Source organism: Lithobates pipiens, unplaced genomic scaffold (genome assembly GCF_037356315.1).
Source record: "Lithobates pipiens isolate NorthernLeopardFrog02 unplaced genomic scaffold, aLitPip1_a1.2 Scaffold_1, whole genome shotgun sequence".
In the NCBI taxonomy this organism is placed as follows: Eukaryota; Metazoa; Chordata; class Amphibia; order Anura; family Ranidae; genus Lithobates; species Lithobates pipiens.
The window spans coordinates 145,652,722-145,667,783 of NW_027507685.1; the positions used below are offsets into that span (position 1 = coordinate 145,652,722).

Sequence of the window (15,062 nt, forward strand, 5' to 3'; positions counted from 1 at the left end):
TGTCAGTTGTGACAGTAAAAACTGTCAGGGCAGTTAGTGTTAGGTCCAGGGTAGCCCCCTACCCCCCCCCCCCCCCAATAAAGGTTTAACCCCCTGATTGTCCCTAGAGTTAACCCTTTCACCCCCTTTTGCCAGTGTCACTAAGCGATCGTTTTTCTGATCGCTGCATTAGTGTCACTGGTGCAGCTAGGTAGCTATTTTTTTTTTAGGTTCACCGCCAGGTACCCCCATATACTACCCAATAATGGTTTTAACACCCCGATTGCCCCTAGTTAACCCTTTCACCAGCGATCACCGTATAAGTGTCACTGGTGTCGCTGGTTAGCCAGTTAGTTATTTAGGTTCCCCGTCAGGTTTTTATATAGCGTCAGGGACCCCCATATACTACCTAATAAAGATTTTAACCCCCCGATTGCCCCTAGTTAACCCTTTCACCAGTGATCACCGTATAAGTGTTACGGGTGACTCGTTAGTTAGTTTGCTTTTTATAGCATCAGGGCACCCACCATTTATTACCCAATAAAGGTTTAACCCCCTGATCACCCGGCGGGTGATATCAATTAGGTTTTAGGGTCAGGGTCTGCGTCGCCCCAGGCAGCGCTAGGTTAGTGCCAGTACCGCTAACACCCACGCGCAAAGCATAAACCTCCCGTAGTGGTATAGAATCTGAACAGATCAATATCTGATCAGATCTATACTAGCGTCCCCAGCAGTTTAGGGTTCCAAAAAAAACGCATTGTTAGCGGGATCAGCCCAGATACCTGCTGGCACCTGCGTTTTGCCCCTCCGCCCAGCCCACCCAAGTGCAGTATCGATCGATCACTGTCACTTACAAAACACTAAACACATAACTGCAGCGTTCGCAGAGTCAGGCCTGATCCCTGCGATCGCTAACAGTTTTTTTTGGTAGCGTCTTATATTTAAATCCTAAAGGCAGTGCTTGGTTTTTGGGGTCCTGTACATGGCTAGGCTCCCAAAAAGTCCCCCACATGTGGTATCCCCGTACTCGGGAGAATTCTGCGGTGTAATTTCACTTATGCCCATAGCATGTGTGAGCAATATATCATTTGGTGACAACTTTGTGCAAAAAAAATAAATAAAAAAATGTAATATTCCTGCAACTTGTGGCAAAATATTAAATATTTCATGGACTCAACATGCCTCTCAGTAAATAGCTTGGGGTGTCTACCTTCCAAAATGGGGTAATTTGGGGGGGGGGGGGGGTTGTGCTATTTTGGCATTTTATGGCCTTCAAAACTGTGATAGGTAGTGAGGAGTGAAATCAAAAATTTGCACCCTTAGAAATCCTGAAGGCAGTGATTGGTTTTCGGGGTGCCGTACGCGGCTAGACTCCCAAAAAGTCCCACATATGTGGTATGCCCGTACTCAGGAGAAGCAGCAGAATATATTTTGGGGTGCAATTCCACATACAACTATGGCATGTGTGAGCAATATATCATTTAGTGACAACTTTTTGTAATTTTTTTTTGTGTCATTATTCAATCACTTGGGACAAAAAAAATAAAATAAAAAATATTCAATGAGCTCAACATGCCCCTCAGCAATTTCCTTGGGGTGTCTACTTTCCAAAATGGGGTCATTGGGGGGGGGGGGGTTGTACTGCCCTGCCATTTTAGCACCTCAAGAAATGAGATATGCAGTCATAAATTAAAAGCTGTGTAAATTCCAGAAAATGTACTCTAGTTTGTAGACGCTATAACATTTGCGCAAAAAAATAAATATACGCTTATTGACATTTTTTTTACTAAAGACATGTGGCTGAATAAATTTTGCCCTAAATGTATGACTAAAATTGAGTTTATTTGATTTTTCTTATAACAAAAAGTAGAAAATATATTTTTTTCCCTCTAAATTTTCGGTCTTTTTCCATTTATATCGCAAAAAATAAAAATCGCAGAGGCAATCAAATACCATCAAAAGAAAGCTCTATTTGTGGGAAGAAAAGGACGCAAATGTTGTTTGGGTACAACATTGCATGACCGCGCAATTACCAGTTAAAGCAGTGCAGTGCGAAATTGTAAAAAGACCTCTGGTCCTTAGGCTGACAATTGGTCCGGGGCTGAAGTGGTTAATGAAGGGGAAAAAAAAAAACCCTTCTCTGTGCAGTAGCCTCCCTTAATACTTACCTGAGCTCCCTCTCAATCCCAATCGGCTCTTCGGGGACTCTTCTTCCTCATTGAACCAGCAGCGGGAGCCATTGGTAATCACCTTCAGTGAACCAATGAGGAGAGAGAGGGGACGGGGCTGAGCCGCAGCTGTGCGTCTGAATTGACACGCAAAGCTGCGGGTCGGGAGCGTGCCTGCTTGGGTGCCCCATTGCAAGCTGCTTTCTCTTTTTCATTTTTGCCTTTAATATCATCAATATAATTTACTGCGGCAGGTCAGCTCTATTGCAAAAAATCACGTACCTGTACTAATTTTGTGTAATAGCCACTGGGGGGTGCGCACCGCTGGAGGCACAATCATGTGCGGATTTGACACAGGGGATGCCAATCAGCGACCATTCCCGGGAGAGGCATAACTGAGATATGTGTATGTAAGCAAGACAGATCGCCATTCTGACAGGGAAGAAGATGGAGATCTTGTGTGTGCCAAGTAGGGACACAGATCTCGCTCTTTCCCAAGTCAGAACAACCCCCCCAGTTAGCAAGCACTCCCTAGGGACATATTTAACCTTTTAATCACCCTTTATGTTATTGACATTAGTACAATGACAGTGAATATTTTTATCACTGATCACTGTATTAATGTCACTGGTCCTCAAAAAAGCGTCAGTCAGGTGTCGATTTGTCTGCCGCAATTTTGCAGTCCTGGAAATAATGTAAATAAAAATAAAAATTTTAAAACAATTCTGATCGCCACCAATACTATTACTTATTGAGATTTTTTTACCAAAAATATGAAGCTGAATACATATTACCCTAAACTGATGTTTTTCTATTTTTTTTTTTAATTGGATAGGTTTTATAGCAGAAAGTAAAAAGGGTATTTTTTCTTTCTTTTTTTTTTTTTTTTTTTTTTTTTACAAAATTTACGTTTTTTTTTTATAGTGCACAAAAAAACTAAAGTGAACTGCAGAGGTGATCAAATACCACCAAAATAAAGCTCCTTTTGGGGAAAAAAGGACATACATTTAATTTGGGTACAACACGCAATCGTCAGTTAAAGTAAAGCAGTGTCGTATCACAAAAAATGGCCTGGTCATTGAGGAGGTAAAACCTTCTGGGGCTGAAGTGGTTAATGATAAAAATTTGTTCTGTTGCTGGTAATATTACAGGCATTTATTTTTGGAACTGTAACGTTACTGACAAGTCCACTTTAAGGATTACCTTACAGAAAACCTATCTGTAATCCAAAATATTTAAATTGTAGGAACATATTAGATGCACAAAAAAAGCTCAAACGGAGCTTGAAGAAGCTTTCCAACAATGTGCAAAAAAAGCACAAGCGCCTTCAAGCTTTTATAAGCATTTAAAAGCTCAAAATACCTGTAAAAGCAGTTTATTTGTTTTTTTGGAGCTGCAGTGCGCATGAGCCCTTACAGTTACAGGAATGACACATACCATTTACCACTGGCAGGGGTGCTTACAACAAACAGCTTTTATTTATATAAAACCTTCCTCCCAAAAGTAAAAAAAAAAAAAAAAAGTTTTTTGTAACTGGATTATAAAGTATTAGCTGGAGTTCAGCTTCAGTTTGTATTTAATTTTGTATTCAAATCTGCTAGTACTTCTAACACTCCCTTTCCAAAAATGCTGCAGTCCAAATTTGCCCCCCGTGCTCCATTCATCCAGCGTCGCATTGCTATAATATAGGTGTGTTACTGGCCAGATTACTGGAGGAAAACAGAGGGGGGGGGAAAAGTGTAAAAAAGAAAACAAATGCAACCACCACATCTAATGACTGCTAAGCTGCAATATACAGTATTACAGTTTTGGGTTTAATAAACTCTTTAAAGCAGTAGCGAAGTCCACTTTAACTTGTACCTATACGTAAGCCTATAATAAAGGCTTACCTGCAGGTACAGTTAATATCTAGGCGATATCTATTGTTTAGTAGCCGGCGAGGTTATTGGCACATGCGCACTGCGCTCTGAATGGACTGGATGCTGGAGTGTGCTGCCTGAACAAAGCGATGTGCAACGACTGTGACTACCGTGTGCATGTGGGGGGAGTGACATCACTGCAGCCCGACCATGCAAACGGTGGTATTGTGTGAACCCGAAAGGGAGACTGGGTGAACACGGATGTCCTGTCAGCGGTGACAGTGCGTTGCTGGATTGATCTGCTTTACAGGAAAGTCTGTCATAATGTGCCAGTATGCAATACATGCTAGCAGAATATTACATTAACTTTATTTTTTATAACAAGAGTTAACACTTTGAACTTGCGCTCCCCTGTACAAGCAACAAAGGCGGAGGTTAAGAATCACACATTAATGATGATTAAAGACCTAATTTTAACTCCATGAGAAAGCTATTAATACAAATGAAAGCGATAGAAGGAATGGACATGCTGACATCAACCATTATTACACTTGACAGGGAACTATTGCGATCTTCAGGTTGGCGGTACTGTTCCTCGGCTGCAGACAGCAACGATAATTCTTAAAAGGGAACCTATTTGAACAGATCTATCAGAGATGTCTTGTTTTAAAGGCACAAACTCTCAAGGATGTCATTCTGATCTGGTCTTCACTACATGAACAGCCAAGCCACCAGTAAAGTATAAAGTTTAAAGGTCTGTATTGCATACATGTTCCAAGTCAGCAACACACTTGGTTGTAAAGTCAGGCACCTATAAAGTAATGGCAAAAAATATTGACACCCCTGCCATTTGTCAGATAATGCACCACTTCTCCGAGAAAAAAAAAAAAAAAAAAAAAAAAAAAAACTTTACAAATGTTTAGGCATTCTCATGTTTATTTTGTTTGTATTGGTATGACACAAAAAAAGTGGAGAAACAAAAAGCCAAACCTGACACATTCCACGCAAAACATCAAAAATGAACTGGACATAATTATTGTCACACCCAATTTAATATTTGGTTGCACACTCCTTGGAAATATTTCTGAAAATCAATGGCTTCCTGTAACCATCAATAAGTTTCTTACACCCCTCTACTGGAGGTAGAGGTTTTGGTCCACTCTCCTTTTGCCACCTTCTCCAGGTCTCAACTGCTCTTTTGAGATCTCTTCACAGGTGCTCTATGGGGGTTACAGTATCTCAGTAAAGTGAGAACACCCCTCACAATTTGGAAAATATTTTATTCTATCTTCTAATGTGACAACACTGAAGAAATGATACTTTGCTACAATGTAAAGTAATGGGTGTACAGCTTGTATAACGGTGTAAATTTGCTGTCCCCTCAAAATATCCCACACAGCCAATGTCTAAACCACTGGCAACAAAAGGGAGTACACCCCTAAATGAAAATTTCCAAATTGGGCCCAATACTTTGTGTGGCCACCATTATTTTCCAGCACTGCCTTAACCCGTTTGGGCATGGAGTTCACCAGAGCTTCACAGGTTGCCACAGGAGTCCTCTACCACTCCTCCATAACTACATCACGGAGCTATAGACCTTGAGCTCCTCCACCTTCTATTTGAGAATGCCCCACAGATGCTCAATAGGGTTTAGGTCCGGAGACATGCTTGGCCAGTCCATCACATTTTTCCTGAGCTTCTTTAGCAAGGCAGTGGTCACCTTGGAGGTGTGTATGGAGTCGTTATGTTGGAATACTGCCCCGCAGCCCAGTCTCCGAAGGGAGGGGATCATGCTCTGCTTTAGTATGTCACAATACATGTTGGCATTCATGGATCCCTCAATGAACTGTACCTCCCCAGTGCCAGTAGTACTCATGCAGCCCCAGACGATGACACTCCCACCACCATGCTTGACTGTTGGCAAGACACACTTGTCTTTGTACTCTTCTGGTTACCGCCACACACTTGACACTATCTGAACCAAATAAGTTTATCTTGGTCCCATCAGACCACAGGACATGGTTCCAGTAATCCATGTCCTTAGTCTGCTTGTCTTCAGCAAACTATTTGTGGGCTTTCTTGTGCATCATCTTTAGAAGAGGCTTCCTTCTGGGATGACAGCCAAGCAGACCAATTTGATGCAGTGTGCGGCATATCGTCCGAGCACTGACAGGCTGACCCACCCTCCACCCCTTCAACCTCCGCAGTAATGCTGGCAGCACTCAAACGTCTATTTCCCAAAGACAACCCCTAGATATGACGCTGAGCACGTGCACTCAACTTCTTTGGTCGACCATGGCGAAGGCCTGTTCTGAGTGGAACCTGTTAAACTGCTATATGGCCTTGGTCACTGTGATGCAACTCAGTTTCAGGGTCTTGGCAATCTTCTTATAGCCTAGGCCATCTTTATGTAGGCCAACGATTCTTTTTTTCAGATCCTCAGAGTTCTTTGTCATGAAGTGCCATGTTGAACTTCCAGTGACAAGTATGAGAGAGAGAGCGATAATCATCAAAATGAACACACCTGCTCCCCATTCACACCTGAGACCTTATAACACCAGGGAGGAAAAATCGCTAATTGGGGCCAATTTGGATATTTTTACTTAGGGGTGTACTCACTTTTGTTGCAAGGGGTTTAGACGTTAATGGCTGTGTGCTGAGTTAATTTGAGGGGACAGTAAATTTACACTGTTATACAAGCTGTACACTGACTACTTTACATTGTAGCAAAGTATCATTTCTTCAGTGTTATAGGAGAAGATAGAATAAAATATTTACAAAAATGTCAGGGGTGTACTCACTTTTGTGAGATAGATCTGGACTTATCACCAGCCAGTTCAGTACCCTCCAGCGCTTTGTCTTAAACCATTACAGAGTACTTTTTGACGTGTGCTTTGGGTCATTGTCCTGCTTTAAGACCCATGACCTCTAAGGGAGGCTCAACTTTCTGCCACAGAAAAAATTAAAATAATATAAAAAAAAAAAAATATATATATATATATATATATATATATATATATATATACACACACACACACACACACACACACACACACACACACACACACATATATATATATACACATATGTCTATGAAACAATCCCCTCTGGGTGATCAATGTGCGTTGCAAGGATTTTGGGAAAGTTTGTTGCAGATTCCTACTGCTTTCTGTTCTGAAGAAAAAGCTATTTGTTTGCTCATCAGTGTGCAGAAGGAATCTGAATAGTAGTGATTTTTTCATTATTAATCAGCTGACGCACTTTTAGAACAATTACACAGCAAATGTCAGAGCCACTGCATACCTTTTCTAACCTGATGACTGCAAGTATTGAAACCACTAGAGCAGCACGGCACAGCTTTTTTACAAAGGGAAGAAATGATGGTTTGTGTGTGTACAATATTTTATAACAGGTTACTTCTGAAGCAAACCTGTGAACAGTTGGAACAAAAAAAGTAAAAATTCCTCTGCCTGGCTGGTGCCCTCTGGTGCCCCCATCAGACTTCAGTGTCTCCAAGCTGCTCTGACACAACCTGGGTGGGGGCCACATAAGAAAAGCTGAACTTGTGCACATGTAAAATGTTGGAGCTGCAGTTCCTCTCATTACAGCACTAAGTCTATAATGTGATGGCAGTAAGGGTAGACCACCCCCTCCCCTTTGCTTATGCTGCAATTCCCACATCAATATCATTAGAACAGAAGCAGAAAAAGATCAGCCATGAAGATGGATACAATCTTCCCAATGTATATGGGATTTATTTCACTCTCAACAAAAATGGAATTTTACTTTAATATTCGTAGGCGACAGGCCCACCCTTATTTAAACTTGGGATTCTGATATAGGCTTGTCTTCATTTCTATGGGTGGTCAAATACATAAACATGATTGTTTTTCAGAATTTCCTTCCCTCAGATTAATTTCATGTACTAGCACCCTTTAGGCTATTATTTTCATTTATAACAGTATGTGTTAAGCACTAAATAAGTGATCACTTAGAAAGGGAGAAAAAACATGAATCATAGCCGAGCCTGAGACACAGGCAGTGCAGTCTTGTCCATGATTACAGAGCAGAAAACTGTACAGCAATATTGACCTCTAGTGGCCATAAAAAGTTCTACAAGACACTGTTATTTTGGGTAAAAAATGAGAATAGGATTTTTGAACTCACCGTAAAATCAATTTTTTGGGATTCTATTGCCAGACACAGAAGATCATAAGACGAGAGGTGAGGGGTCCTGTATTCAGTACTATGCTCTAGGTTATGGATTTCACCAAGTCAAAAATCCTATTTTGCTCATAGTACAGGACAAAGGCTTCTTCTTCAACCCCTTCTAGCCCCAGGGGTCCCTTTAAAAAATTCTAGAAACGGAGTCAGCAATCATGTAACCAGTTTGATTGGTTGTCACAGGGGTTACATGATTTAAAGCCGGTTTCATAAGCTACCAATCCATAGCGGGGACCAGGAGCTGCTTTTGCCAGCTCGATCTCTGCGTTGGGGTCTCTCAGCACAGAAACATCGATTGTCCAGTGGCACGCGTGAGCATTAAAGTTCACCCTTTTCCCACTGCACATACAGTGAGTGTTATGCAGGCAGCAACAGAATAGATTGTTATGACTGGAATATCCAAAAGAAATTAGACTGAGGGGTGGACAAAAACAATGTCAACAAGCAGATATAACAAACTGGTCGAGAAAGTCTTAAGAAACTCAGAGCAGCTCATAGCACCTTATGCTTAAAACTGGCATCAGAGGTTTAAACATCCACCAGGTAAAACTTAACAAAAGCAGTTAATAGTATCTGGCGCCCAACCGAATGAACATTTGCTTGTATAACAGACGATCTGGCCCATCAATCCCTTTTTAACCGTTATCTTTTCTCTGTGACTGGCCGGAGCCGCAATGACGTCACTCCCGTTCAAACGTGTGGGAGCCGCCAGTCACGGCACAGGTCTCTAAAGGAATGGCACGGGTGGCCGTTCCTTCAAAACACATGCGCCAGTGATGTCACTGGCTGCATGTACAGTAAATACCTCGTAAACTACACACGTTTAGGAGATACTGACACTACCTATAGGTAATCCTTATTATAGTCTTAACTATGGGTATAGTCCTCTTTAATAGGCTAGGTGTTACATGTAATAATCCGCATTTATATACCACAATTCTATTCACTCCAGCTGAGACCAAAATTTAATTTTCAATCAATATACTGAGGATCGCGGTAATAGGCTTACAAAAATTAGTCCCTGTGTGTAGGGAGATTTCCTATCACTTTCTGTCTCTTCAATGGGAAGGAAGAGGGGAAAAAAAAAAAAAACTTGAATTGTTCCAGCCTCTCCACTGGCTACCTTTTGAAGGCTTTCTATTCTGCATCCCCATTCAGGAGGTCCCTTTTACTTCCTGTCTTGCTGACACAAGAAGTGAATGTAAATTGTCCCCATGGGGACACAAGCATGAAAGACATTGGAATGCTTTCCAGTTTTATTCAAACTTTTAAAAGTTCTGGTTAGAATTCTCCTTTAATATAACATGATACATTACATATACCAACGTTTAAAATGAACTTCAAGATGCGGACACTCTATTGTATTCTCGCATTTAAAAACAAATGAACCTCCGGAGTTTAAACTGAAGATTGGAAGTAAGGTTCTTCTGCATTCCCAACATGGACCCTATATCTCAAGCTACTAAAATGAAAGCCAGTGTTTTACTGGTCCATGCAAAGCCCTCTCGCTAAATCTTATGCAATGTTGATGCAATCCACACAGAAGCATCGGTGGAAGGTTGCACATCAAAAGGCTCCGTTCACGTCCAGAAACACAGGAGAAATATGGGCAAAATCTGGCTGTGGGGGAATATATATAATACATAAATTAAAGCGGACCTGACCCTCAGAAGAGCCAGCCATTCAGTAGCTCTGCCCAAATACCGCTCCTGGATGACGACAATAGACACATGACCCCTTATCAGATGTTGCTAGAACTGGGACCTGAAAGTCACAGGTAGCCTGGAGCACTTGTCAGGCAATCATAAAAAAAAAAAAGTTTTACTGGCAGATTACAAATTCAGACAGCTGAGGGTGTAAAACAGCACAGCGCCAAGAGTTTTGGTCAGCTGTAAAGTTATACTGGTTTTAGCATTAGCAACTCAAAGACTGATTTTACTAGTCCCCTGGTGATGTGCTTTAAATAGGCAAAGACTTTGCCAGTCGCTCTTTACACTCACCAGCTCCCCACCGGGAAGGTTCACAGATGAAAGCAGCAATACAGAGTCCAGGCGTGTATTTGTATCCACTTTCCATCGCTTCTGCTGTACCTGCAGAAAACAGATAGTTAAACAGTAAAACCTTTATGAAGGATTATTCTAATCATACTTGCAGTCAGGTATGATCTTCTATCGCTGCCAAAAAATTGTCTGCATTCAGGAATTTACAAAATCCTTGATCCTGCAAATGACTCAAGGTCAAATCAGGAGGAGCCTTTGAATGGAATATAGGATCTCCTGACATTTTTTTTGTAACGTAATACTTAGGAAGGAGCTTGTTGACCTCACAACACTCAACCAGAAGTACACAGAATGCCATTTTGTGAGTGACCTGGGGACCATACATCTTAACGTGGAGGTCCGTCCACCGCTGCAACAATTAAAAGCCAGCAGCTACACATACTGCAGCTGCTGGCTTTTAATATTAGGACACTTACCTGTCCTGGAAACCAGCGATGTCGGCAATGCAGCTGATCTTTCCATCAGTTGTCTGGTGCTGCCGCCGCCATTGTGGGTAGGGGGAACAAGGCAGTGTAGCCTTGTGGCTGAACCCTACTGCGCATGTGCGAGGCTTCGCTCTTCTGTCCTACTGTCCCAGTGGCAGGAGGAGGGAGCCGAGCGGTGACGTCAACATCCACAGCTGTGGCTCCCGGAAGTGGGAACAGGATGCCTGTCAAAGGCCCTCCTTGAAAAATGAGCGGAAGCTCCCTTTTGGGTGGAACTCCGCTTTAATGGGGAATACTGGCTTGTATGCTGAAGTGCACCAGTATCATGCACTTATTAGAGCGAGCTGTCTTTTATTGCAGTTTTTAATAAAAAATAGTGGTGGAAAGACAGAAAATACGATTGTTACTTCTTTTTGAATGAACCGTGGCATTCTTCCCACACATGGAGATAGATTGAGTTCCTGAGTACCAACAGTGAGGAGACTAGTCGTAGCTACTAAGACCCCTTTTAAAGGGGAAGGCACTGCAGACCTAATTGTTTAGGTCCATTTGAGAAGGTGAGAGCACCAGAGTGGTGGTGTTGGGATCATGCAGTATATGGCGATTTAAAAGGCACGGCACAGCAGAAATAACTCATGGTGCACAAATACAGACTGCTAATGTCTGGTGTTATGGATGCACAAGATACACGTATATTGCAGTAAATGTTGAACTAGATACATTAGTGTACGTATTCACGGAAAAAAATTAATTGTGAGTATTGTGAGTGAAGATATACTGTAAATATTATATATACATACACAAACAAGATTCATATGGACTTTATTATGGTGGTCTGAATGTAGTATAAGGTTATTTATTTATTTACATTTTTTTTCTGCTTTTTATAAAGGGACAATAAGTGGATAATATAAAATTTTGCACATGGAATATTAATAACTATAGACATAGCACTGCCCTTTAAATATTGGTAACAGCCTTATTTTTTGTAAAGGGAATTTTTTTTTTTTTTTATTAAAACAAATATGTCATACTTACTGCACAGAGCAGCCCCATTCCTCCTCTTCACGGGTCCCCCGCTGGTTTTCTGGGACCCTCTCCCTTGGCCGGACGTGTTTGGACACGGCGGCAGGAGATAAGGAGGATATCAGCGTGTAGCCCAAAATCTCAGCAGCCACCCAATGCTAACAAAGCCATGGGAAGAGAGGCAGGATACGAGCCCTCAGTATAAATGCACAGATTATCAGCAGAGCTAGCAGACCAAGTGTCCGGCTACATCCGCTGCCAAGCCACACCCCACTTGCAGAGTGCTCCCATAGCAAGAGGCTTGTTATGGTGGCACTTGTGCGTGCTCGCTTCTGAGCCAGCTCTGTGGCCATATGACTCAAACAGCACGGCTCAGCCCCACACCCCCTCACTAGCTGTGATTGACAGCAGTGGGAAACAATGGCTCCTGATGCTGCATCTCAGTCAATGAAGAGGGAGAAAACTAGGAGAGACACTGCTCTTGTGCACATCGCTGGATTGAGGTAAGGCTTAGGCAAGTATTAGGGTGGGGCTGAGTGGGAATCTGCACAATACGTTTTTTTTACCTTAATGCATAAAGGTAAAAAACCTTCAGCCTTTAGGACCACAATTACTGTATTGGGGGGTTTCACCTTGGCTGAAATATATGCAAAGATCACTGAACATGTTAAGGTGTACGAATGGAGCAATGTTTTTGCCTACAATGATCATATGATGATAAACTAAAACCTTAAGACTCAGTTCACAAAGGTGCAACCCCAAAGTCATACGACTTCCAGATTCTTAGCATTGCGACTTTCTTCTGACTTGATATGACTTCCATGTAACTTTCATGTGACTCTGGCTATAACAATCACAGAATGTGACTTTTTTTGAACTTACAAAACCCTCTGAAGGTTCGCAAAGACAAGACGAAAAAACGACTTCCTTACGAATTCTATGGCACTTGTGTCACCTCAAGGAAGACGCAGAAAATAATTGCAGGAACTTTTTTTTTTTTTTGTAGCAGCAATTAAGACAGCACCCATTGAAATTAATGTGTTTGACTTGTTTTGCGACTGTGTCGCACGTCGTAACAAGTCACATGAGAAGTTGGAGTAGTATGAACCAGAAGTTAAAGTGGTTGTTAACCCACTTCTTTTACGTCATCCCATCTGCACCATTACAGAAGTTTCCCTGTGCCTGTGTTCTGTTAAAATAAAAAATACTGCATGATTCTACCTGTATGACCTCAGTTCTGGGCGCTCAGCTGACTCCTCTCCCCTGTCTCCAGCTCATAGCTTCAGTGGGCAGGGCCGAGCCCTCCTGCTTGACGTCAGCCGGGGAGGAGATGGAGAGAGGAGATGCAGAGCGCTGAGCCGCCTACAATCAGCTGAGTGGCAAGAGTGGAGCTCATACAGGTAGAATCTTGCAGTATTTTTTTTACAGCACACAGGCACAAGGAAACTTCTGAAAATGGTGCAGAGAAGATAAGATGATGTAATAGAAAATATGAGTGCACGTAGAGTAGCAGGAGCGGGGGGGGCGAACACAGGACACAGACACAGAAGAGCTGACGGAATCACACAAATGGACCACAATGTCAGAGCGCAACAGCCATGATTATCATGGTTTGTTTGCAGAGTGGAGGGCATAGCAGGGCAGGATCAGACAAGTATTTCAGGTGATACTGGGGTCCAAATGACACAGCACAAGCAGTGTGATGTATAACATGCTTTCAAGGAACAGGATCTTTATTTTTTTTTGTGTTTTGACGCTTTAAAAGCCTGCAATAAAAAAAAAAAAAAAACTGCTACAATATTTACATTGTATATGTTTTTAAAAAAGAGAAGAAGAACAAAGCTTTGTTTTTGCCATACTTCATTTCTGGGTCACAGGAGTGCACTTACTTTTGCACTCCTTTGCCCAGAATCAGCCAACAGCAGACTAAGGCCTGCTGTCAGCTGAGGTCACAGAGATAGTCTACATTAGGGAAGGATCTCTGACCATATTGATGGGATCCTCCCAGCTTCCTAATTGACAACTGTCTCCGGCTCTCAGTGCAGTGTAACCCACCCCCTCGCCACTGACTGACTGCCACCCGTTCTCTGCTCATAGCTGACAGAGAACTGAGTAATCAGCAGTCATGTGAACACTCAGTTCTCAGATTTAGAGCCGGCAGGGAACAGCTGCAACATCACAGTGAGGCTGCAGCATAGGGGAGTATAGATGTTTTTTTTTTTTTTGGAACTCCACACCTCCCCTTAACCTGGAAAAAAAATAGCTTCAACGCAACAGAGAGAAAAAAAAACAAAACAAAAAAAAAAAAAAAAAAAAAAAAAAAAAAACAATTCCTAATTTGGAATGAGTGGGTGAAATGCATGGGCAGGAGCCCCAAAGACAGCACATACCTCTGTAATTCTTCCCACAACAATATCGCCAACTTCTCCATTGTACCTAGAAAACAAATAACATACATATTACATACATATACATACATATTACATATAAAAATATCCAAACCAAGATTGGTTGAGAAGAGATGAGAAAATAGAGTTTCAATTCTTAGCTGCTTTTGACAATGCTAGCTGCCTGGCTGTCACAACTAACAAAATAAGGACTTCTGATATTTCAGATCTGCATGCTTGTTCAATGTCCGTGACCTATAGGGTATTGAAAGAGAAGGGTGAGGTTTGAAAAAAAAAAAAAAACCTATATACTCACCTAGGTGGATGCAGCATCAGATCAATCCTAAATCTGTCCCCCGCTGCATCCAAGACTGAGAACTCAGCAATCAAACACCCCTGATTACTCAGTTCTCCGACTTCAGTAAGCAGAGTCTGAAGTTGGTCATCTGCTCTCTGCTCTGACCCTTCAGCACTCAAGCAGCTGGCTTGGGCTGTAAGCAGAGAGGCTGAGATCAATGTTGGGAACCTTTGAGAGCCTGGACTAGCTGAGTGATGTCAGGCAACAGTTGATTTTAGCCTGCCGGCAGCTGAATCCGGGTCAAAGGACAAAGTGCACTCCTGTGACTTGAATAAATAGAGCCAAAGCATGTTTTACGTAAAGCAAGAGAGCTGTCATTACCATACTCTAATACAATGGCAAACCCGAAGCACTTTTGAAAACTTACATAACTTTCCTCCGGCTCTTCTTTTATTTTATTTTTTCCCATTAACGTTTTATTGAAGTAAAGCACAGATATCAAAAAAACATAGTTTACAGTAAAGAACATGTAGGAAAGTAGTTTACAGCAGCATACCTACAGTTTGCATTCTATAGTACATTCAGTATAGAGTACAGTTTTGTATCCAAACATTATATACCCTGTAGCATTTAGTA

At 41.9% G+C, this 15,062-nt stretch overlaps 1 protein-coding gene across 2 annotated transcripts in view; it reads right to left on the bottom strand.

Moving 5' to 3' along the window:
• Positions 1-15,062, bottom strand: part of EXOSC2 (exosome component 2) — an 85,166-nt gene that overhangs the window by 43,185 nt on the left and 26,919 nt on the right. For both annotated transcript variants that reach the window (XM_077478160.1, XM_077478153.1), the window contains exons 3-4: positions 14,132-14,177; positions 10,231-10,320 (exon numbers count right to left, since the gene is read on the bottom strand). In XM_077478160.1, coding sequence (XP_077334286.1) covers positions 10,231-10,320; positions 14,132-14,177 — 136 coding nt within the window. The remainder of the gene's footprint in view (positions 1-10,230; positions 10,321-14,131; positions 14,178-15,062) is intronic.